The sequence below is a fragment of the Rattus norvegicus genome, chromosome 9 (genome assembly GCF_021556685.1).
Source record: "Rattus norvegicus strain SHRSP/BbbUtx chromosome 9, alternate assembly SHRSP_T2T, whole genome shotgun sequence".
NCBI classification, from domain to species: Eukaryota; Metazoa; Chordata; class Mammalia; order Rodentia; family Muridae; genus Rattus; species Rattus norvegicus.
In genome coordinates, this window is record NC_141542.1 from 75804632 (window position 1) to 75830700 (window position 26069).

A 26069-nucleotide genomic window follows, 5' to 3' on the forward strand; every position below is an offset into this window, starting at 1 on the left:
TAAGTAATCCCTACAAAAGTCATTGCTTCACAAAAATAAGCAACTGAAGAAAAGATAAAGGTCTAAGTATGTGACAACAATGAACAAAGTAGGAAAAACTGCACCCGGGACAGTGCCAGAGGTTAGCAAAGCTGAGTGGATGAAATGAACAGCTTTCCAAAGAAGTAAGCCCCAGACAGACCTACTCCTTACAGAACCACACCAGTAGTTTGAAAATCCCCATAGTAAACACTGCCATTGCAGAGTACACAGCTTTTTACAGATACATTCTACCCAATCTTCAGAATATAGACAATCCCTGATTTGTACAAATTATTCCAGAAAGCAGAAGAGGAGAGAATGCACCTCAACTCATTTTATCATGTCTAGTGCAATCCTTTGCTAAAAAGTGGCAAAGTTCAGCAAAGAAGGATATCCACACTCCATCAGCATCAAAGTGTAACAACGACCCTGCCAGACACAACTGGTGAGTGTGGGTGGTGAGTGAACATTTGAAGTATTTTCTTTTTCTTTTTTTTTTTTTTTCTTTTTTTCGGAGCTGGGGACCGAACCCAGGGCCTTGTGCTTGCTAGGCAAGCACTCTACCACTGAGCTAAATCCCTAACCCTTTGAAGTATTTACTATTAAAATATAGAACGCTTCAGTTAGCCTTATTATCATGTCAGTGTACTGTATTAGAGGCTTTTGTATTATCCATCTAAAAGCTACAATGCAAATATACTGTGCGAGCTAGGCTTTTCTGGGACCACCACAGACATCTGCTCTTTACCAAAAGGTGAGAAAGCATTCTTGCTTTCCAGATGGAAATAAAGTAGGCTTCCTGCTGTGAAAAGAGTTGCTCAAAGGGTGAGGGCTAACAAAAAGCAGTGCATCAGAAGGACCTGGATCTCACACCTTTGACTTTAGTGCTCTTTCAGAACTCTACTGTACCTAATGACAGTCAGGGCTAACAGAGCCTGTCCTAAGAGTCATGGAACTCTACACTTTGATTCAATGGGTAAATGACCATGCCAACACTTCCGATGGCACTCCCAAATATCCAAACTATAGAACATAGTTTAAGATATGGAAACCTACTACTGTAGAAGTTTCCTAATATGTACAAAAGGAGTCCAAATGAAGTTATCATATAGTGGGGGAGACAATACCCCAACTAGACATCATATTCTACCAAATGAAACCTCCAGTATCAAGAATAGGTTACAACTTTTGGAGTTTTGGCTCAAGAGGTCTTACAGATCCTCCTTGACATTATAGGATATTGCCAATGTTATTGGTTATCCTTCTACAACCTGACAGGAAGACCCTATTGCTGAAAACAATGCATTGTGTAGGTTACTTACATTGCAGGCTTAGCAAGAAGCTGGGATCCTCCCATAACCAGAAAATTTGAAACTGATGTACAATACCTTGGGTGGAAAAAACAGACACATAGGCATTAATTAGTGAGGGGTTTCAAATGCATATCTAGACACTTTTGAAATCTTCTTCATGAACTTGAGAATGTTGTCTCACTGCCATTGGAGAAGACAACAGGCCGATGGATGCAGAAGGAAAGTGAGCAATGCAAGGTCAATAGGAATATTAACATAAAGGGATTTCAAAAGCACTGTGCCATTCAGACCTGCCTGGCAGGTGCCACTTGCTAACCTGCTGGAGAAAGCATGTTGAAACTGTAGGATTTTTAATGACAATTGAATCTTCATTTCAAGTTCTCCAATTAAGTCTTCAGAAAAGGAGTGGTGAAGGCTAAGAACACTTAGGGGGTGAGGGAGGCCGACATTAGAGCATCCTGATTAATGCTACCAGTGCTCTGGGGCAAGCAGAGGCAAGCTGCTCTGAGCAGGGACGCTCGTACACACTCCTGGGCTAGCAAGCAACTGATACGGACAGAGAGAGTCTTCCGAAAAAGGAGCCACTGTGCAGAGTCCTTCAAGATGCAAATTAGTTTTATTTATCCTACCTATAGGAAAACTAATCTATTTTAAACAGTAGCCCAAGGCATCAAAAACTGCTTTTTAAAGCAAAAGGACAAAAGTAATAGAAAGAGAGATGGAGGTATAGTAGTAAACACAGGACAAAGACAGAAAACTGCACTAATGAAAAGTGAAACCTTCACACAAATAACAAAGCCTAATCATACAAATAAATTAGTGTCAAGTTCTATCATCTATCAATTTTATGTTGGATGAGTTAGAAGAATAAAGCAAAGATATTTCTTCCTAGACAACGAATTCCAATAAAATTTTGCCTGAGGCTGAAGTCACTTAGACTAAGTCTGAAAGGAAAATACTAAGGTAATTGCGGGAAGCTATTTCAACTGGTGTGGGGAAAGGGCAACTTTAAATAATCTTTTGATTAGCATTGCCTATAGCCTTCGATAATAAACACATGTTCATTAGTCCTTGGGATATTTATAACCCAAGGAAAACACTGGCATGACAGGAACTCCCTGGCAACAGGTGTTTCTCGCTGACCCCAGGCTGTAACTCTGTGCAGCACCTGGCACGTGCTGACACTGAGTCAGTTTCTGTCAGATGGTGGGAGATTAAATAAAGTGCATATAAAAACAACACATATTTCAGACCAACATCGTCACCTGGTCTACATTAAAATAACACTTAAATTAATACTTTAATCATGATACCAAAATACAAATCAAGAAAAAACAAGAAATACTTTGTTTACAAATATACTTGGTATATTTTTCTTACAAAACATGAACAGATCCTTGAGTAGACAACCATCCATGGTGCTATTCAGAAAGCACTGTTATGTTATATGTAGCTAGAGTGTCCCATCACACAGCAGTAACAAGCAGGCTCAGAACAGCTTCAATCTCATAGCTGCTCTGTAAATAAGTTTGTTCTTTATTTCCTCATATTTTGGTATAATTTACTTAAGTAAACAAAATAAGCAGGCTTAGGACAGAATATTATGTGTTAATAAAGTATGCTATTCCTCACTGCTGGACATAGAAAGGAATATGAGAACTCATTGTCATTGTTAACCTTTCCCCCTTCAGGAGGAAAACTGATCTTGAGCACTGCAAAACTATCGCTGGCTAAGGTTAAACACTGCTTTTCAGTCCTACTGCCTAGCGGCACTGTCCCCGTCCACTCTTGTGATTGAGGAGTGGTTCCCCTTGCAAATTCCCCTTGCTGAAGCTGAACATGACCTCAGACTGATACTTGCTCTGTGTAACTGTCCAAGAAAAGACTCGAGTGCTTCATGATGACCAGGTTCCTGGCTTCCTTCATGCCTTGCAGGTAGCTGCTCAGTGAGGCTCCATGCTGCCCAATGAGGTAACACAACTTGCTGAACCGGCTGGCGACTTCCTGCAACAGCTGGACAGTGGTCACAGTGCCCAAATGTTCTGCAACAAAATGATATCACCATGAAAACCAAATGCTTTCTTAAAAGTTTGCCCTTTCCGAGAATACTTATTCTGTTGAAATAAATTCTGATCTATGGAACCCAAACCACTTCCAAAATCGTTACAAAATCAACTCCAGTAATCCCTGAGATGGCTCAGTAGGTAAAAGTGCAAGCAGGAAGACCTGGGCTGCAACCTCAAGTGGGAAATGGATGTTGGAGACAAGAGGAGCCCAGGGCTTGTTGCCACCAGCCTAGCTAAAAACTGGCGAGCTCCAGATTCAGTGTAAGACCCTGAATCAAGGTGTAAGACAGATAGTGACTCCTCTGGCTCAGTACACTCATGCACAGGCCACGCACACCTCTGCACACATGTGCACATAGGCCACACCCACGACCTTGTCAATAGGAACTGTCAGGTCTCTGATTCAGCAGGTTTGATGTTAGCTTCTCAGGATGAATGCTTCTCTTAAAAGTTTCCCAGGTGACTTTTTTTTTTTAAAAAATAACAGACAAACTGGAGACCCAATAAAACTAATACCTGTTAAGTTTTGAAAATAAGTAATATAAAACAGAGAGAAATGAATTATTTAATTTCACATAGTAGTAGTATTAAGGCAACAGCCAAGAATTAAACTCACTCCTACAAATAGATGTTTTTGTTTTTGGAGATGACTTTGAACTTACATATCCTCTGACTCACTCTCCCTCCCGCGAGCTAGGTTACAGGTATACGCTGCCATACCCTGTCCTATGCAGTGCTGGGAACTGACTCAGGGCCTCAGGCATGCCAGGAAAGCACTGTGGCAAGTAAGCTCCACCCCAGCTTGGCCTTAGCGCTTATTTAGCATCTTAAACTCTTTGCACTGGCTGCTGAACCACTTGACCCAGGGAGAAGCCCAACTCTTCAGCACATGGGGATCTACGCTTCAGGTGGCCAAGGCAACTCTCAATTCTAGAGGACAATGGCAGATTTTCGGACTTTCCCAGGCTGTAGTTCCTCATTTCTAGCAATGAGCCTGACGAGAATAACCAAGACCAACAGAGAAATCAAGACCCGTTCAGACAGTAGTCTCCCCTTTCTTCAGAACAACCCAGGAAGTACCTGCTGCTTCTTTCTCTTGCCTAAATCCCTTAATTCCTGAGCCCACCCTAGGGAGATTTTACACAACAGGGGCTCTACAACCCTTACAAAGCAAACCAGATTACAAACAAAAAATATAAATCCTCAGGGTATATGGGGACCGTATTCCCAAACCTGGTTACATTAGTCAGGAGTGGTGGTCCAAGCCTGTGGCTGCAGTACTGGGGAATGTGGAAAGGGAATTCAGTCATCTTTAGAGATTTGAAGGCTAACCAGACTACATAAGACCCTAACTCAAAACTATAAAACAAAATCCAAATCAACAAAAGCAATTGGACAGTAGGTATTTCCTATTAGAGACAATGAGCTCAGCACACAGGCCCACATTTCCTTACCGCGGTAAAACTGCTATACTGGACCATTAGCCTAAATCCTGAACCCAGCAGCAGCTACAGGGTAAGAGAAGAAATCTCTGATTTCTGTACACAGGCCAAACCTAGAAAAACTGAAGGGAAAGGTCGTTTTGCTGGCTGAGAGGGTTGTTTTTGAGACAGCGACGTATCATATAGCCCAGCTCCCAAACCTCACTATGTATGCTATGCTAATGTCCTAGAGACCCCAAAAACCCTAGACACAAGGATGGGGCAGCCCAGGGACTATGGGAACTTCTTCTTCTGCCTTACTGCATCATTTCCAATGCCTCTCTGTGACTGAATAAACATCAACTTAATTGACTCACATATATGAATGATACAATTCTAGCAAAAATTAGGGGGAAAAATTCCTGGAAATTATACAGTGTGTAAGGACTCGGAGTCAGAAGTATTACTCAAGTCTAGTTCCTAGGGACAACTTTCCCAAAGAATCTACTTTTCTCTTCTGCCACATCTTCCAAAGCTCCAGTCTCTACAAGTATAGGAAGAAGGAGCTTAGGGGACTATGGAAACAGAGCTTGGGGCCTGGGAATGGGATGTGGGAGCAAACCATTACCACAGTTTCCTCAGAGCAAGGCATAGCGGCTCCTGCTTATGGTCCCAGGTAATGGTGAGACTGATGGTTTGAGGCCAGCCTGGGCCTTCAACAAACAAACCAACCAACCACGAAAGAAAAGGGCAGGCATGGTAGTTTACACCTGCAATCTCAGCAATTGGATGGTGGAGACAAAAGGATCAAGAGTTCAAGATCTTCCTCAGCTACATAATGCATTGGGCCTAACCTGGGCTACAAGACACCCTGTCTAAAGCAAATAAGCAAACAGACAGATAAGCCTCTTGACAATGCAGAATCACAGCTAAACCGATAGCCCTGGTAAGCCGGGAGGCAGGGAGTGGAAGGTGTCAACTTACCCAGACTGAGAAGAGGCCTAAGTATCTGTGACTTGATTTCACTTAGTTTCGAGTAAAACCGTCTTTCTGTGGTAGCCAACTCATGGAGGCTGGCGATGTATCCCATGATGTTCTTATCCACCAAGGCTAGGTAGCTATCTTTTCCTGCTGTCACTCTGCTGATATATCCAAGCTAAAACAGGTGGAAATAGAGAGTGAAGATAAAATATCATTCATAAACAGTGATCTGACATGTTGTATGGGTCACAGTGGCAGTCAGGAACCAAAGGTTCGGATGCCCAGGAGCTGGTAAGCAGGTTATTAAACTGCCAATCGCTTAGAAGTGCAGATTAACAACAGTGCATGTCAGAGCTCTTCTCGTTTGCTTTGGAGCTGCTGTATTCACACACCACTGTTCAATGTGAGTAACTGTACACACCCACTTCTATTCATCTCCATTAGACATACAAGACCCAAATGATAAGTTACACATCTCGGAGCCCTTTAATCCCAGCACTCTGGAGGCAGAGGCAGGCAGATCTCTGTGAGTTTGAGGCCAGGCTGGTCTACAGAGCGAGTTCCTGAGGGGCCAGTCAGAGTCACACGGAGAAAATCCTGTCTCGAAAAAGAAAAAAGAATGAAAACAAAAATTAAATGAAGAAAAAGAAGAGCTACATATCTCAAGCCTCACTTTACATGGACAAGATTAGTGAGGAGGAGGAGGAGCCCTGAGCCATATCGAGGCCTCTGCACTATCTCGTCTCTTGTAAGTGCCAACACGGGGCCAGATGTGATGGCTCAGGCCTATAATTCCAGCACTCAGAGGTGAAGCTGGAGGAATGCTGGCACCTCAAGGCCATCCTGGCTACACACTGAGTTCTAGGTTAGTCTGGCCTACTGTGTGAGACCACACATCAAGAAAAAGAAAAAAAAAAAAAAAAAAAGAGCTGGAGTGGTGCAATCCCAGACAGATGGAGGATCGAGGATGGATCTGAGGCTGGCCTTGAATGTGAGACTCTACTTCACAAATCAAATCAAGAAACAAAATAAGGAAAACACAGAAGTGCCTCAGGATACTGGCCTGGACAAAGAGTTTTCTGCATATGACCCTAAAACACAAGCAGCCAAGGAAAAGCTGACAAATGAGACTGTATTACACTAAAAGCTTTGGGGAGGCTCAGCAAAGTGAAGAGAATCTACAGGAGAAAATGCCTTTGAACTGCTCACCCAACAAAGGGGTAATGCACAGAGTATAAAAGAACTGACTAATCTCAGGAGCAAAAATTCCCAAATAATCCATTAAAAAGTGGGAAAGTGACCTGAGTAGAATCTCCCAGAGGATACTCAAACAGCCTAAGAAAGAAACACTTAGGCTGGCCATTACCCAAAAGACAACAATAAAGTGCTTACACAGAAAAAAAGAGGGCCCTATGCCTTGTTGATAGGAACTTAAAATAGTATGGCCAGAAAAGAAAACAGGATGGTGGCCCCTCAGTGAGACAAACAAACCTATAAAAAGAACTACTACATGATCCAGCAATCCCACTACTCGGTTATTTCCAACAGAGCAAAAACCAGTTTGTCAAGATGACATCTGTAGTCACACGCTACTCACAATGGCCAAGATAGAGAATCACATAGGCATCTCTTGGCAGAAATATGCATAAACAAAGTAATGTGTATATAATGGAACACCATTCAGCCCCACGTGAACTTTTGATATTTGTAATAACACGGGCAGGACTGAAGGGCAGAGAGTGAAACAGTAAGGTGCAGAGACAAAAGGCATGGCCTCAGAAACTGACTAGAAAGCAGTGGTTACCAAAGGGAGCAAGGACAGAGGGACAGTGCGGGCAAGGACGAAGAGACAGTGAACGTGAGAAAGGGAACTGCAAGAAGGAAAGAAAATGTCTGATGTTGAATATGGTAGGATACGTATTAGGATGATGACAATAATCAGATGAAGAGCCAAGCATTGTGGCATATGCCTTTAATTTCAACACTTGGGAAACAGAGGCAGGAGGATGTACACAGTGAGCTCTGAGACAGCCAGGGCTATGTAGAGAGACCCTATCTCACAAAACAAACAAAAGAATTAACTGAATATCTCAAGATAGCCAGTAGAAAAGAATTCTGAATGTTCCTACCACAAAAAGAATATCTAAGGTGATGGACATGCCACTTACCCTGCTATGGTCATTAACCATTGTACATATGTAATGTATGTCACGTGTAACCCACGACCGTCTATAGTTAGCATGTGCTAAGGTTCTTCTCTGAAAGGAACATTTTTTTTACATTTGCCCTTCCTAGAATGAACAAAATTAGTTGATATCTTTATTCACATTTCTTCATTAAGTCGGGCAGGCAGGCAGGCAGTACACTGTGGCTATTAACTTTTCAAGGAAACTGGTGACATACACCAGAGCCTCATCCTTCATCCTTCATCTACACTGAAGTCTTCCAGAGGGCATGTGGTGACAGGCCAGCTACTGCCCAGGGCCAATCAGCACGCCACAAACAGACTACATGTAGGTCAAGAGCCAACACTTGGCCAATGCTGCCCTTGGTAATTAAGGTCTTGTCTCAATACATTCAGAGCTTACTAACAAGAAAGCTGAGGACTAACTACAGTCCATACAATGAGAACAGAAAATCCAGAACGTACCAGCACTGAGGGCTATACCCCCTGTTGACATCATCTATGAAGATGTGAGGAAAGCAGTATATAAGGAAACGGGACAGGAATTAGAAAAGTAGACATGAGAATATGGACCTTCAAAAGAAAAAGCAGCAGCTAAGCTAGCAGAAATGAAAGCCAATGGGTCCCAAGGTAAGTCCCGCCAGCGACTTGTTGGGACGTCTGTCTCTGTGAGCTCAGTTCAGAAGCCTCAAGTTAGCACTGTCCCCAACAGAAAGAACTCCTGATATAATTCACCTGAGGGCCCTGGGAGACTTCGCTGCAGGACTAGGTTCCAGTCCTAGCATGGCAAAAGAGAAATGAAGAAAAACAGCTCAGAAGGCAGTGTGTGGGGACTAGAGGTTAGTTCAGGAGGTGAGTTCTTGTTCAGTGCACACAAAGCCCTGAGTTCCAACCCCAGCATCACATCCAAAAGCAAGCAAACAGAAAGCACAGCCTTAGTGTAGGCCCCTAGAGTGCTGCCTCAACACTGTGTATAAAGTATGCACCGAGCAGAGCATGAGGGCACACGCCAGGGGTGGATGCCAGTTCCTCAGGGGAAGGAGGCCGAAGGTCTGCACAGCAAGTTCCAGGTCAGCCTGGGCTGCATGCTTGTCAAGACCTTGCCTCCAAAAGGTAACAAAACAGCATACGCAGACACAGAGGTGAATGGGGGAGTCTCAAGACCCTATCCCATGGCCTCACATTACAGTAGGGCACACAGCAGACAAGAACATCACACACCATTTTACATGGTGACAGGTGCCATGGGGAGAGTAGAGCAGAGAAGGAGAAGAGGAGGGAAGAGTGAGAAGGGCTTTGCGCTTTACACATAGTCAGAGTGCTTAATCAAGGTCAGGGACATTACAGTCACAGCAATATTCAAAGACTCTCCATGCTACAGAATGTGGGCCTTAGGATCCAATTCCTACTGGAGTTCACCTTACTACAGGAGAGAAGTACCGGAGTCGTTGTACCACTGGGATTCTCTGGCAGGGTGTCACCTTCTGCACGGTCCTGGCGGCCACTGTAATACAACCCAGGCTGGAAGTCTTCAGTGTCCACTAAAAACAGGGAATAACCGTGGCCTGCAGCTACACTCCAGACTCCACTTTCACTGCTAACCTGAAATGACAGAAAGATACCGTCCGTCCAAGGGAACCAAGGAGAACTCAAGTTGCACGGAATGGATTACTTAAGCCAGCATGAGGTAGTTAGCCATGACTGTGAGAGAGGACCTCTTCCAGCACTGTGCCCATCTACTGCAGAAGACAGCAAAAGAAAGATACCTCATGTTCAGCTTTTAAACTGACTCATAAAAATCTGAAAGAGTAGAACATGGAAAGGGAAAAGCACAGCTCCTGGTTTTTAACGTTGTTTTGTAGGTGTTTATAACAGGCTATTTTACAATGAAGAGACTCGAGAGCCCTGCTCTAACAGTAACACCTAGAAAGTACCTTTGCCCATCCACATTCAGTCATGTGCCAAAAATCTACCTAAAAAGAAAAAAAAAATCTAGATAATGAAAAGGCTAGATGTCATTATTGCCAACTACACCCTTAGATTCAGTTTCCCACTTGTAACTCACTATCTCTCTGATGCCAGTTCACTGTGCCAACTCCCAGGATGCTGAAACAGGCAGGACCCCTGAGAAGCCATCTACGTGGACCTAGACCAGTGGCTCTCAGAGAGTGGTCTTTGCAGCAGCAGCAGCAGGACCTGGAAACGTGTTAGAAATGCAAACTCTCAGCACAGATTACCCAGGAGGGATCCGGCTTTCAGGTGATCCAACAAATGCAAACAAATGCTTGAGAACCAAGCTCTGAACTGCTGGTTTTCAAACACTAGGGCCCCACGTCATAATCTAGGAGCTTCCATCAAAAGGCAGTAGCCAAGGTTCTAGGTACCCTGCAATCTACCACTTACTATTATCATCACTGTCTGTCTGATGCACAGCCTTCCTCAACAAGACTTCATTAAGAAAGTGTACAACAAAATACGGCCCCCAACCTCCAGCTTCCTTCAACCTCTATGCAGGTAAACCCTGTGCATCACCAGATGAATGTGAGTGTGCACACACTGCTACTACTTATGTCTCAGCTACTGTCTCTGGACATGGCACTCTGTTCTCAAATCAAGTCATGCAAATAATGGACTTCCAGTTCATTGTGAGAAGAATGAATTAAAACATTTACAAGAATCACCCAGTCTGTGTGTTTGAGATTCTCTGCTGTCTAACCTAGGCTGGCCTTGAACGCCCCCACTACCTAAGTACCGGATTTCAGGGGTATACTACCAACTCCAACCAAGGCCAACAAGCCAGCAAGTGTTGGCTGCACAATCTCCAGTCAAAACAAATTCAGGAGGCTGGAGAGACGGCTCAGCTGTTACGTGCACTTGCAAAAGATCCAGAACCGGAATGATGGCTGACAACCATCTGCAACCCCAGTTCCACAGGATCTGAGATACGCATACCATGCACTTACATACATACCCATGCAAACCATTCACACACATAAAATAATTTTTAAAGAGGCTTACATAAGAGGTCCTACAGGTCCTACAGTGGCTCAGAGGACAAAGATGCTTGCCTCTAAAGCCTGGTGACCTGAACTCAATGCCAGAAAACCAAAACCAAAACAAACTGAAACAAAACACCCAACAACTTCAGAACTGGGCATGGTGGCACATAGCCAGGAGTACTGCTAGTAGTCTGGAGGCTGAAATAGGGGAATAAAGAATTTAAGGCCAGCCTGGGCTTTATGAGAGAATGTCTCAAAAAAATCAAACCAAAACAAAAACTCTAACTCAAATCTCACTAGACTTTTAGCTCTCATAGGTTAAGATGATTTCAAACCATCTGTGGTCATCTCCAGACCACAAGAAACAAACAAATACACACCCCATTTCCAAACACAACCAACCTCCACGCTGTATTTTGTATACAAAGTTCTGAGACTAACCTTGTACCAAATTCCATGGTGCCAAGGCTAAGACAAGCCAGACTTTCAGGTCCTCTGACCCCATAGTACAGCATTTTCTTTGGTGAGATTTCCATTTGTTTGCCTTTTGTTTCTCTGCTGGGAATGGAACTCGCAGCCTCAATGATTGCTGGGTGACTAGTCTAAAATGACCTCGAGCTCCAACCCTTTCTGGAGTATGTCTGAAATAGGCTCTCTGCATTGTCCAGGTTGCTCTGTAGCCCAGGCAGAACTTGAATTTCAATTCCCCTGCCTCAGCCTTCCCAGAAGCTGGGACTGCAGTCTTGTGCCACCAGGTCTAGCCCCCAAACCTTTCCCACATTAGTAGGGGTGCTTCTACTTTGTTTTTAAGATGACGGGGCAAGGAATCTTTGTGTTTAAGTAACAGGGGCTGGGATGCATATTGAGGAAATGCTATATGCTAAATGCCCAGCTGGAGAGATGGCTCAGCAGTTAGGAGGACAGACTGAGCATGTACAGACCACCTAAGAACCCATGCCCAAGCTCACAGTTCCCTGTAAGTCAAACGCTGGGACATCAGATGCCCCTGTTGGCCTTTGTGGGTACCCATTATATATTCACAATTAAAATTTTCTAATTTAAAAGGAAACATTTACTACTGAAACTAGAAACTTAACATTCCCCAATGTTTTCTTCAGTCTTTTCCCTCGAGTGGAATTGAGCTCAGGTAAGGAAGAGTCAGCACTGTGGGCCTTAAGCAGAGATGCATGCATTTTGGCTATTTGAACCACATTCCCAAAATTAAGGCAGCTACCCCCTCCTCATATCCTCTATTACTCTCAGCAGGGAGTCTGTCCTGGACAGGGAAAGGCAGCCCCAGTACCATATCCCATTCTGATGTGCTCCTGCCTCACACCATCCTGCCTCTCAACAGCATAGCAGGAACCAGCACTACTGGTTGGTTGTATACAGGCCTTTCTTCAAGGTGTTAGAGCAAGGGGAAGGCTGGGAAATGCTGATCTAGAAAGAAATAGAAGGAACTAGAAACTACCTTCTCAACAGTGTTACATAAATGACAACCAATTTATGCAACAGAGCCATCTAAACCTTTAGCTTTGCTACAGAAAAGGGTTAACAATAGGTCTATTCTGGTCTAAGCTATAAAATAAACATACAACACCAGAACATTATGGTTTGTCAAATTTAGGTTTAGAAAGAAGCCAGAGAAGACATTATTTGATGGAAGAAAGAAAAGAATATACCAAAGAAATAAACATTTGCTTAAAAGGAGACATCTTTTTATTTCTTTACTTAAAAAAGGAAGACAGATGTATTATAAATATTCAGTTAACAGTTAAAGCTATAAAGTAAAAACAATTTTAAAAATTGCATTTAAGCCGGGAGGTGGTGGGAGAAGAGGTATGGGATGTGGAACAGTCAGGGGGTGGACTGGGAGGGGAAGAAAATCTGCAGGGTAAAAATAAGTTTAAAAAAATTTTATAAATAAATAAATAGAATTATACTTAAGTAGAAAAAGAATGACTGTGTCATAAAGCCTTTTTTTAAAAAAAAATCAAAAAATTTTAGGAAAATTTATAAACTAAATTTGGCTACAAAAACAATTTCCCTAAGTATAAAGTGCTACAGCACAGAATCCCAGAATATATTGCTATTAGGTTTACAAAAGTACCTTCGAGAGTCGAGGAACCGTTGTTGGAAACTCAGAATGCCCCAGCTGACCGAAGGTATTACTGCCCCATGAGTAAACCTATCAGAAACAAGAGGGGAGCAGAATGTAAGTTTAATCTTAAATGTTTATTCTGAACCTTCTCAAGTACCTAAAATCACAGAAATTATTCACACTAATTTTCTACTCCTTAAAATAACAGGTATTAGCTGGACACAGGGACTCACTCCTGAAATCCCACCACTCAGAGAAGGAGGAGGTGGTAGAAGTTTCTAGTCTGAGCTAAGTGCAGGCAGCCTGGATTACAAAGAGAGAGCTTGTCTCATCCCATTTCAAAAGAAGAAAACTGAAATGAAACCTGGCCTGCTGGTACAAGCTTATAAGCATAGCACAGTCAGGAGGCTGAGGGAGAATCTCAACTTTAAGGTCAGTCCACCTCCACAAGACTCATAGCATAGAGAGGAGGTCATGGGTCCCATTCACAGACACCTTTTCCTCAGTGATGCAGCCACTGGTAAGGTGCATGTGTTCCTGTACTCTAAATAACCCTACTGAAACCCACTGGGATGTGTGTATGTATACATATTATGTATGTATATGTGTGTATACCCTGTATATACTTCATACACAAACATTCAACACACACATCACACATTATGCAGATACCCCTATACACATATCATACACATACACACAAATCATAGACATTCAACATATACATCATACAGATACCCCCACATTACATAGATACTCACACACATATTACACACATATACTTTCCCATACACATACAACATATACTGACATCCCACATACACTCACAAGAACAATACATTTAAAAAAATCCTTGAATACTGGTATGTATGTATGTATGGATGGATGGATGGATGGATGGATGGGTGGATGGATGGATGGATGGATATTTTTTTCGCTAGAAAATTCATGAGCAAGGAATTCTGAGTCAATGAATATGTACATCTTTCAGCAAGGTCCCATTTAGATTTCTGCCACCACTGCTTTTTCCTGTGTCTTGAAGATATATGTGATATCCTCTATTAGGAGAAAGTAGTTTTAAATTTGTTTGCTAAATTATCTTTTGTCACTAGCCATCCTCCTTTTAAATTCTTCACATGTGTTTGTTTTATTGTCTGTGGGGGTGGTGGAGACATAACATCAGGGTGAACATGTGGAAATCCAGAGACAACTTTCAGGAGTCATTCTCTCCTGCCACTGTAAGGAGGCACCCAGAGGAAGCCAGGTTTCAAGCCTGAGGACCCACGAGGACCTCTCCCTCTCCATCCCTCCCTCCCTCCTCCCACTGCACCTTTCTTCAACGTTGCTATGTAACAGAGGATGGCCTGGATTCTTGCCCCTCCTGTCTCCTAAGTGCTGGGATGACAAGCATGTGCCACTAGGCCTGGTTTACGAGCTGGAGACAGAAGCAAAGGCCTTGAGCACACCAAGCACATACTCTGCCAACTGGTAGGTATTTGGGGGCCTGTTAATGTTTGCTGGTTAGGACTGCTGAGTTATTATGAAGACAATCATATCTTGTTGTGATTTAATGTCAAATCTTTTTTTCTACTTTTAAGGTTTCCAGGGAAAAGTCACCAAATATTTGTTCTTAAACACTTATGATTCCATTTGTTCGTTTGAAGTCTCTGCTCCATTTACAAATAGAATATACCAAATTCTAACTCTTGCCCTACAAAAAAAAAACAAAACAGTCAATAACTCTGAAAGCGTCTACTGCATACTTGGTCTTGCTTCCTAAACTGTTACAACACACCTGTCCTGAAGACATCCAAAAGACTCATACAGGTGGGTCTGTTTCTACTGTCAGGGTATTTCTGTTCAACTGAAATCTTAACATCTTAAGGCAATTTCTTTTCTTAGGGTTTTGTATAAATAGTATTTCAAAACAAAATTGGCTTTTTTTTTTCCTTAGTGTCACACTAAGAATCTCCTTCATGAGGGAACTGAGGCCCTACTACTACCTGGAGACTCTGGCTCCATTTAAGGGCCCTGGTCTGGCAGCTAGAGTTAAGTGGAAGCTTTACTCCAGCCAGACCAATGCCCTTCAGATGAGCTGGATAACTTCTCTTGCTCCCTTCTCCTCATCTATAAAATGGAAATACGGCTCTGCCTGACAGTACAGTAGTTCAGAGACAGTCTAACCATGAGCAGCACTCCACTTAGCCTCTCACCTGAGATTTCGCAGTCAGTGCGAGAGAGTGGGAGCCACCTGCCTCCAAGTGGATGACCTCTTTACCATCCAGACACTTGACACACAACGGCTGAAGCCTTAAAGGAAACAAATGTGCACAAACACAAAATAAAAGTGTTTTCAGCATGAGTCATAGCCTTTATCAAATTATACAGCCAGTACTGTTAAATAAAAATAAAATGTCAAAAATAGTGTACATACGTTCAAACTTCTTCTGAATATTATACCTAATTTCCATTAGTTTTTAATTGTAGTGTTGTCTGTCATCACTAATTAACCCCTGTAATGCAGAATCCATCAGGAACCATAAAATTGAGCTGGAAATGGTACACCTGCAGACAGGAGGATCACTGCAAACCAAGCCCAGACTAGACCACACAGTACAACCCTATCTCAAATAAAAATAAAATAGAAATGTACAGACTGTAGAACTGTGAAAGAGAGAGCACCACAGGGAAGAAAGACAACTTCTGACTTCAGTCCCCTTCGCTCTGCTGAGGAACGTTAGCCCACTGCTCCAGACAGTCTACTCAACATCTTCACTCTTCATATATCAAGCACGTTAATACTGGGAAAGCCTATTAAACAAAATGACAGTCTCCCTGGTGTACATAGACTTTAATGCTTTAGTGCCAGTTATCTTAAGGAGCACAGCTACATCTTTTGGGGTCAGAACCCTGTTAAAATGTAACTACTCAAATCTTTCAGTGACATACCACCTTATCCTAATACCATGTTCTGCATTCCAAGATGAACAAACATCAAAACAGACATGTACAAGTGTGCACGGACACGCCAGTCTTTTATTGTTTTTTGTTTTTTTGTTTGTTTGTTTGTTTTGAGACAGTGTCTCTCTATGTAGCCCTAGCTGGCCTAGAATTTTTTATGTAGACCAGGCTGGCCTAACTCAGAGACTCACTTACCCGCCCCCATCTCTCTCCTCTGTTAGGATCAAAAGTGTGTGCCAGCAAGCCCAGCCTGTAGTCCTGTATCAATAGGCACTGAGGGCTAAGGTGACAGCTTTTTATCAGCACTAATGGTACACGGTAATCTGTCCTGTTGGAGGAAATGGGTGTGTAGAGACCTCAAAAAAAAAGGCTACTGCGTAAGCTGATCGCCATCAGTAAACGCTGGCAGCACTCACCTGGGCAGGACATCGCCGTGCCCCAGCTGCCCTTCCTTGCCTTTCCCCCAGGTCCACACCTCTGTTCTCAGCGAAGGCAGGAGGGCATCTGCTTCTCCACTGTACGTGGGAGTCAGAACCACTGTCCGTGTTTTCACCCTGGCGGCCTTCCTTAAGAGCCTGGGGGAAACTGAAGACAAACAGGAGCCAGGTCAGGGCAGGGAAGCAGAAGACACCGCTTTCACCAGAACATCCTACAGCAATCACCACCATGGTATTTATAGAAACACTCCTAGCTTCTTTGCAGCAGAGTAGCTCTACTGGTCAATGAGGTCGGGAACAGCTCATGAGACGTACAATCAGAAGCCTGTTTAAAAGTTTAATCTGTCACACTGCCAAACATTTGGCTGCAGAAACCCTCTCTGTGTAGCATTTATCAACATCCTAGAGAACGTATATTCCAGAGAATATGTTAAATAAGTGGGTGTTGTGCTGATGCTCACATTGCTTGCTGAGCAAGAAGACTGCTGAGGGTCTGAGGCCATCCTGAACTACACAGAGTTAGGCCAGCTTGGGCTCAGTGTAAGACCTTGCCTCAGGAAAACAAACAAACAATAAAAAACAGAATATGCTCTAAGAAAAATACTGCAAGGTTCACAAATACTTTTCTTTTTTAAAACATAGTTCAAAGCTAATTGTTTTCTATGCCAAGTTTTAATTTTAAATATATAACAAATAAATATAATAATGGTTTAGTTTTAAGACATAAAAATTTAAACTTCTAAGATGGGAAGAAAGTTTTAAACGGGGGGCTAGAGAGATAGCTCAGCAGTTAAGAAAACTGACTGCTCTTCCAGACAACCTGGGTTTGATTCCACATATAATTCTAGTTCCAAGCCATCTGATACCTTCTTCCTGCCTCCATGGGTACCAGGCTTGCACATGGTGCAGACATAGATGCAGGCAAAACACCCATACACATAAAATAAATTAAACAACAAAGCTTTTACATATTTGGATGACTACATAGATTAGTGGGGGTTTTTTCCCTTGGGTGTGTGGTTGTTATTTGTTTGCTGTGAGACAGGGTCTAGCTATGTGGCCTTGGCTGTTCTGAAACTCACTATGTAGACCAGGCTATCCGGCAACTCGTAAGAGTTCTGACTGCCTCTGCTTCTAGAGTGCTGGGATTGAGGTGTGGCTCACTATACCTTACAACAATGTATAACATGAAGTAAATCTTATACATCGAAGTGGCAAAGGCCCCAGCAGGACAATTTAAATAGTTGTTAAAAAACTAAAGCTATATCCTGTAACTATTTCTAAAGCAGAGAAACTGGTAGCTTTCTCTGAAAGCCAAACACCATTATAGAAACCTCAGAGTCAGAATAATTAGGAAGACTAACTTGCTATATCACAGCATGCAATGCTGGAGCACTCACGACTCACCGCAAGTCAATCCACCAAGGCATTACCTTGCGACAACAATCCTGGGAGGGAGAGTCTTCGACTCCCTCCCTCCGACTCCTCCTCTCTGATATCCATGAGGCTTGAGCTTTTCTTCCCTTGTAGTGATTCCTGTTTCACCTGCTCTTCTCTGAGATCTTTCAGACTTTCTGGGCCTGTGGAGGCAGTGCCTGACGGAGCTCCTGGCTCGCAGGGGGCAGTGCTATAAAAGTTCATAACTTTCTTGAGAGACAAGGCCCCAGCTTCATAGGTGGCGGCCACTCTCACACCAACAGCAGATGCACAGGAGACCACCAAGCTGTTGAGGGCTGAGGTGCTTGTGGTTGGTGGACTGTGAAGATCAGGAACTGCTTCTTCTACAAGAGGCTAACACATATACAAGCATAAGCAGTCAATAGTAGCCATCTGCATAAAAAAAAAAAATCTAAAGCAGAACCAATGACAAGGTGCCTGTCTATAACCTTAGCATTAAGGAGGCTGAGGAAGAGGAAGAGGAAGAGGAATGAGGCCAGCCTGGGCTACACAGCAAATTCTAGGACAACGACAATAGAACTGCTTATCTTTGGTCTCAAACCATCCCCTCCTGATTGCAGAGTTAACATACTGTAAGGAAATGGTTCTTGAAATACAGTTCTTCACCTATGTGCTTCCTCTTATCTCAGTGTCATGTTAAAATGATCTCTAGCCACTTTATAAAACCAAGCACAGAAAAAGGAAAGCGAGACACAGAAAGTTTGAAAGGTCCTGGCTGCCGCCCTGGGGAGGCTGAGGCAAAAGGAGCTCAAGGTCAAAGCCAGGGAATCTGGCCTTTCATAGTAAGACCTTGTCCCAAAAAATATATAGACATAAAACAAAAACAAAAACAAAACAAAAAAACTGGATTTAATGCAAGATGCCCTGAGTAGAAGGTTGAAAAAACTCAAATTGCTATTACTTGAATACTTTTAGGAAAATTTAAACTGATTACTTGCTACTATGAAACAGAAGAAATAAGCTATTTAAAAAAGAAGGTTTTCTCTAAAACACTTTATAATGGAGATTTAGATGTAGGCTATATAGGAGAAAATTGTATTCCCTGGCCTACTACCCCTCAAATCACATTTTTAGGCTAAGCCATCAGTAACTCATCTCCTATAACTCAGTAGCCGGGCAAGCTACAACCTTTGCTCTGGTTACCACAGAGGATAAATGGAACAGGTTAATAATTAAATACATGGAGCTAGTGTTCTTAGCATGCTCTGTGGGACTACTAGAAAGTTCAACAAAAAATTCCCAGTATCAGTGAAAAATTAGGTTAAAATATCAAATACTGCTTACTAAAAAGGAAAAAAAAATCATTAGATATACCCAATAAACACAAAAAAGCTTTTGACATATAACCATAGTTACACTGAAAAACTATTGCTTCTTATAGGGGTTGATGGCTGAAAAGATAGCTCAGTGGTTTAGAGCACTTGGCGCTCTTTCAGAAGACCCAAGTTCAGTCACCAGGGCCCATGCCAGGTGACTGTAACTGTAACAATACCTGTAACTCCAGTTCCTGGAGATCCAACAACTCTGACCTCCATGGGCACCTAAACTCACATGCACATACTCACATGCAGAAACACACACCTACACATAATTAAAAATTATATAACTCTTTAAAAAATGCTTTTTATACCTGAAGACCCCAAAGATATGCACATTGTTCCTTAGTTTATCCTGAATTCAGAACCAAATGGCAAAGCACTGTTGTAAAGCTGCAGACCAGCCTGGGCTTCACAGCAAAAGGCTATCTCAAAAACAACAACAAACCAAATAGAAGTAACATTGGCGTCTAATCTTCTTGAAGTAATTCCCAGTGCCTACCACAGTATCTGGCACGCGGAAGGTACTCAATATAGTTTGTCAAATTACAAATTTACATATTACAAACGTAGAAGTTATTTCTATGCAAATAAGTAATCTAATGAAAATATTCAGCAGAGGCTTGAAAACTACATACAATTAAAGGCAAGTACTCTGAAGACTTAGTTCTCATGACAAGGTGTTCAGTGCTACTGGGATTTCTATCCTTTGTTCATGCTATCTCTGTAATGCCCCTAGCAGGTGCCTTGATGGTCTCTGAGAGGGAGATTCTTACCATTAAGGAAAGGCAGAGATCACTGCCGATAGACTTAAGCTACTGTTAGTGATGTATTATATATGTGTGTGTATGTATATATGCATGCATGTACATGTATGCATATGTACATGAGTATATGTGTGTGTATGTAGTCATGTATGCATGCATATGCATATATACATGTATGTGTGTATATATGTATATTTTTGTATCTTTCCTTATTTTAGGTGCTGAAAACCTCAGACATGCTTGGCAAGTGATCTACCACTGAGCTACATTCTAGTCATTCAATTGTATTTAAACAAATAAAGTAGGGAGAAACTAATTACTAGCTGTTTTGATTGAAGATATAATTTTAGAATTTACAGTCAACCAATAATAAAGACCAGCATATAAATTTTCTGTTTAGTGTAAGGCTAAAATGTTACTCACATAGATTAAGTTAAATTTAACAGGAACACAAACTGCCAAAACCAACATATATAATAAAAACTTCATTTCATTTAGCAAAGTAAGTTCAAAGGAAAATGCAATGCGTCATGTTGGGGGTCGGGGAATACAGACTTTTAATAGTGGTAATTCGATACCCAAATGAGCTGTATACAAGAAGTGTTTAACCTTACATTTAATAGAGGAAAGACTTCTAAAGGACAAACCAGTCTTCTGTGCTTGTTTTTGAGACAAAAACCTCTGTAGCCAGAGGTGGCCTCAAACTTGAGATGAGACAAGGTCAAATTTTTTATAAACACATACAGTCTAAGAATTTTTTTATAAACATTCTTGATAAATTAATGTTGCTTTGTTTAATCTTTTTCTTATAAACAGTTTACTCTTAATTGAAAAAGAAAAAGAGATCAAATACCAACAAGTTCAGAGAGTTTGTGTGAAGCAGAACTGTTTCTAAAAACACCCCAGCTTCTTACTCAGACAGTAGCTTTGGGAACAAAGAACTCAGAGTTCTCCTGGCTGTAAAGACCCTGCGTGGAAGAACAGAAACAGCTCTTTCCTGAGTACACGCTTTGCTTCTTCCCCACCACCACCTTTGGCACAAAGCAAATCAAGTAATTCCAAGAGAAAACCAGAAAACTGCCTTTTTGGAACAATGTGTCTCCAGCAGTGGTATCACCCGTTCTGAAGTCTTCAATGAGAATATTTTAAATAAGACAATAGAAAATATTTCCCCACCTCAAATAAAGCCCAGTAAGGACCAGTTATAACTGAAAATAGCAACTAAAAATAGAACAAACCTGAAACATAATGTAAAACCTCTAAATTTCTTTTCTCTCTTTTTGTTTTTACTTTTGTTTTCATTTTTGTTTCCTTTTATGAGATAGAATGTTAATTGTTGCCCTTGCTAGCTTGATACTATGCAGCATAGGCTAGCCCCAAACTCATAGCAATCCTCCTGTTTGACCTCCTAAATCATGGGCATACACAACCTAGTCCAGAAACTAAGTTGTTATATGTCTGCTTACAACTACATTCTCTACAACCTAGTACCCTCACTTGATGGGAGAAAACATCTAGGAGCAGTCCAGAAGCAGCCCTGTAAGCCCCTCCTTATACTGGTTATACTCCTCTGGGGACTTCCAAAATGTGGTGACTCGCCAGGATGGCAAAATACAAGCAAGGAAATAAACAAACAGCACTTGGCCATTTACAGAGCAAGCCAAGCATGATATCTTTCTGAATTAACACTCTCCCTCCTCTCTAGGCTGCTTAGAGCCCAGAGACAGAATTAAATAGCAGCCTAATTTTGGGTGCGCACGGGGTGGGGATGGGGGGGAACGACACCTGCTGGCCTTAGGACTTCAGTTTCCTGAAGGAACACAAAAACAGACTTTTAACTCCAAATAGCCTTTACGTTATAAAATGTAGCAGCTACCTGGACCTGGGGTAGCTTTTCTTCACGCTCATGGTTCTCCTTCACTGAATGCTCTGATAGCTTCTGCAGGTATGCAGTTACCGTCTGGGTGTCTGGGTATGAGGGAGCTGTTCTGGCAGAAGACACTTCAGCCATTCCCACGATGTTCTGCTGGGCGGAAATGGCACTGCCACTTGTGGTCTGATCGCTTCCCATATTCAGTTCAGCTTCTGCTACTGTGTTCTCAAACACCTCTCCTTGCCCATCCAGCGTCTCCGGGTGAGGGCTGGTCACAGTGCTGGCGTGCTTTTCTGCTTGAGATTCAGACAGTGTCACACCTAAAGGGCAGCAATGGCTGTCTGATATTATCACGTGGTCCTCTTTGTCTGTCATGGTGATGAGCAGCTGGCTGCACTGATTGCATCTCTCTGGGACTGGCTTCAGATCCTGGGGAGGGAGGCACTGCACAAGTGCAAGGCTGTGGAACGCACCACAGGCCACCTGGAGCACCACTCGTCCAGCAAGGTGTTCCACCTTTTGTGGCTTTGTCACTGGGAAGGTGGTGGTGATGAGACCCAGCTGACAGCCGGTGCCCCATGCCCAGATCTCTCTGCTGATTGACAATGCCAGTGTGTGTTCCTCGCCACATGCCAACTGCAGAATCCTAACTGCTAGCAAGGGGCTGGTCTCCGAGTCAGAAATGCTGACAGGACTTGGTTCCGACACATACTGCTGGTTCGCTACCGCACACTGCCCGGCAGCGTTCTCCCCCCACATGTACACCACTCCACTTTCTGTCACCGCTCCACTGTGGAAGCTCCCTGTTGCCACAGTAACAACATGATGCCCAACCAGGGCACTTTCTAGAAGGGGGCTGCTTGGACAAATTTCTGCTGCTTCACTTTTCCAGGGAAGGGTCCCAAAGCTGTAGACCTCACCATCTACGGTTCAAAGGAGAAAGAGGTGAGGTTAGTGGAGTAACGGAGCATTTCACCAGCAAAGACCTTCAGAAGCATGTTGTAAAGACTCAGACAAGCAGACAGCGTTTCGCTCTGCTCCTCTCACGGCATTCTGGATTGAAGTGAGAATTTACAAACCAACCTTAAGGAGCACGGGCTCACTCACAGCCAGCATCACAGGCCACTACAAAAGCAGCCAGCAAACCTGAGACAAAATTCCTGCTGTGACAACCTGGAAAACACAGTTCCACATGCCATGCTGTGAGAGGAAATTTTCTTCCTTTTGTAACTACAGATTGAGCCTTTCGTGCTAAGCATGCACTGTACCACTGAGCTCCATCCACCCCCAACTGAAATGAGTGTGCACTCTTTTTGTAATTTGGACACTCAGAAACATGACACTGCTAAAACATGAGAACAATGAGAGGCTTTCCCTCAGCTACCCCAGCTTTTGTGAAACAGGATCTCCCATTGAAACCTAGGCTGGCTTGGAACTAGCCATGCAGCCCAGGCTAGCCTCAAACGTAGGGCAACGTTTCCTGTTTCAGCCTCCTAAATGAGCACCCTGGCCTCAATTCTACATGATTTTTTTTATTAAAAACATTATTATTAATGTGTATGTGAGATGTCGGGGGAGGCTCAGTCCACAGCACGTGTGCGGGTCAGAGGACAACTCCAAGGAGCTGGTTCTCTCCTTCAACCTTCATGTGGACGAGGGAAACCAGACTCGGGTGTGACAAGGGCCTTTGCCTACTGAGCCATCTCACTGGCCTAACTCTAGACTTCAGTGATACCATGTTAGTAAAAGGCTTCCAATATCTTACTTAATAAAAGTTTTCAGGTATCTTAATTAACATATCCCAAATACATTACTTACAACGAGGGCTAATTCTATAGCTCAATGCCAGAGTATTTTCTTAGGCTTATGTGAGACCCCAAGTTCAATCCTCAGTACTACCAAAATCGAAAAAACACCAGAATTCTCCCAGATATTTTTGAGAATTATACATTTTCAAATCCATAGTATAGATATTGAACTTATAGTTCACATTTTTCAAGTATTTCCCAAAACCTTAATAAAATATATCATCTTATTAAATAAAATATTAATTTAAAATGTGTCATAATAAAGGCAACATAACAATGCACTAGAAAGAACTCTCATATGCTCATGTTTGTTTTGTAACTCCTCTAAATCCAGATTTAAGCTGTTTCCTAGAGTTTTTCTTCTCAGTTCCTACAATAAAAATATAAAACATTATTAATACTTAAATGTCTACTATTCAGAGATTTAAAATTGGAAATCAATGAGAATCTTGACCCAAATCAAATTCTCTATGACGAGGTTGATAAACTGGCAACTTTAGATGGACGATCTCCACACAGCTTTTCTAAGCTGGTTGTTCTGTCCTACTGTTCTGTCCTGAGACACTGCGGCCTGTGGCCACAGGGAGAAGGAAGAAAGCTCTGACAAGACGGAGCTCCATTCGGAGCTCCATTCGGGTCTGTGCTAACTAACGCAGCTGAGCTCCGTGGGGAACGGTCAGCCCTGGCACTCCACTGTGCTCAAAGCCCCAGCTCTTTCTATTAGCATCACTGTTCTGATAAGCCAAACAGTCTCTAAGAAACTTTTCATGAGGTCAATTATGTGTTGAGCACCATAAAAACTTTAAACCACAACTCTCCCTTTTATTCCAGTTCATAGAAAGTGTTAACAAATGAATATAAGTTTTGTGGAGGGAGTTGCAGAAAAGAGCCTGCAGCCATCAGTAACCCTTTCCTGATCTCAAGCACAGGCACGAGCAGAGCTGTCAGCAAGGCTAAGCCACCTCTCACATACCTTCAGTCAGAAGAACTCCATGCTTCACGCCAAGGGCCGCCTGAAGAACTGTTTTTCCTCCCCAGCCTGGCAACCTCTCTGGTGTTAGAGAAAAGGATCCTGCCTGCCAGACATGGACTAGGCCTCTTTCTTTGGATCCTTCTGCCTCTGCTGAGCTACAAACATTTAAAAACAAAATAAAATAAAACAATTATCCCCACAACTCAAAGCTGTTATCTTTTGCCCTCAATAATTCTTGAGACTGTATCTTTCTTCTTCTTTATGTCTATGTATGCACTGGGGGGGTTGGAGGATGAATTTGATATTGCACCTTCTACCAGCACAGACATAGGAATAGCTGCATCAGGTAGTTTAATTAGCATTTGCTTTTTACACTTTGGTTATGTATGACACCAGAGCTGGGATAATACCTCTTATATAAAAGGCTAGAGGATAATCTAAACCCATAAATTACTTGCCTCAAAGCAATAAATAAGACCTGAGATTTTTTTATGTTTTATAATTTGGGAGCACAGACTTTCTAACTTGATGGAAAAGATATGAGGAACTGAAATCTTCCACTTTATGTTGACTTTAAAGCTAAGGGATTTACATCTGTTTGTGGTGCTGGGGAGAGAACCTAGGGCTTGCATGTAACAGGCAAGTACTGTACAACTGAGATCTGTCCTCAGCCCAGTACTTCTTACAGTTTTTAAATATTATTATTTGTATCTGGCATGTACTTGAACATGTAGAGTACAGCAATGTGTTAATTCTACACATGTATGTATATGTTGTGGTCAGTGTAACTACCATATTCTTTACATCAAACAACTATTTCTTTGCATTTGGGACATTCAAAATCTTTTCTACTAGCTATCTGGAAATACACAAAACTGGGTATGGTGACACTGGACTGCAATCCCAACACCAGGGACACACGGGGCAGGGAGGGAAGGAGAAGGAGGGAGGCAGGGAGAGAGATCATTCACCCTACAGTCTGACAGAACATTCTAAGGTCCCTATGCAAAGACATTCGGTACATTAACCACATCCATTCTTACCATGTTCTAGAAACCATTGTTTTGCCCTCTAGTTTCAAGAGATTAGCTTTTTACCTTCCACATGTAAGTAAGGAGATGTGGTAGGTGGTGACAGGCTTTTTATACCTGACTTACTTCACTCAACAAAACGTCCATGCATGTTGCTGCAAATGACAAGATTGCATGTTTTTTTGTGGCTGAATATAGGCCACTGACCGTATACACAACTTTTTTAATCCATTACTTAAGCTGACTTCATAATTTGCCTACTGACAGGAATGCATGTTCCTTTCAATACACGAATTTCCTTCCCTTTGGATATATGCCCCACAGTGGGGCTAATTTTGATTTTACAGCAATTCCATGT

At 42.4% G+C, this 26069-nt stretch overlaps 1 protein-coding gene across 2 annotated transcripts in view; it reads right to left on the reverse strand.

Moving 5' to 3' along the window:
* Als2 (alsin Rho guanine nucleotide exchange factor ALS2) overlaps nt 1–26069 on the reverse strand; it is a 72362-nt gene that overhangs the window by 30060 nt on the left and 16233 nt on the right. The window contains 10 exon segments of one of the 2 annotated variants that reach the window (NM_001013413.1): nt 1344–1409; nt 3196–3376; nt 5806–5977; nt 9407–9589; nt 13097–13174; nt 15301–15397; nt 16465–16633; nt 17919–18276; nt 21903–22822; nt 24681–24835. In NM_001013413.1, coding sequence (NP_001013431.1) covers nt 1344–1409; nt 3196–3376; nt 5806–5977; nt 9407–9589; nt 13097–13174; nt 15301–15397; nt 16465–16633; nt 17919–18276; nt 21903–22822; nt 24681–24835 — 2379 coding nt within the window. 2 annotated transcript variants of the gene reach the window in all.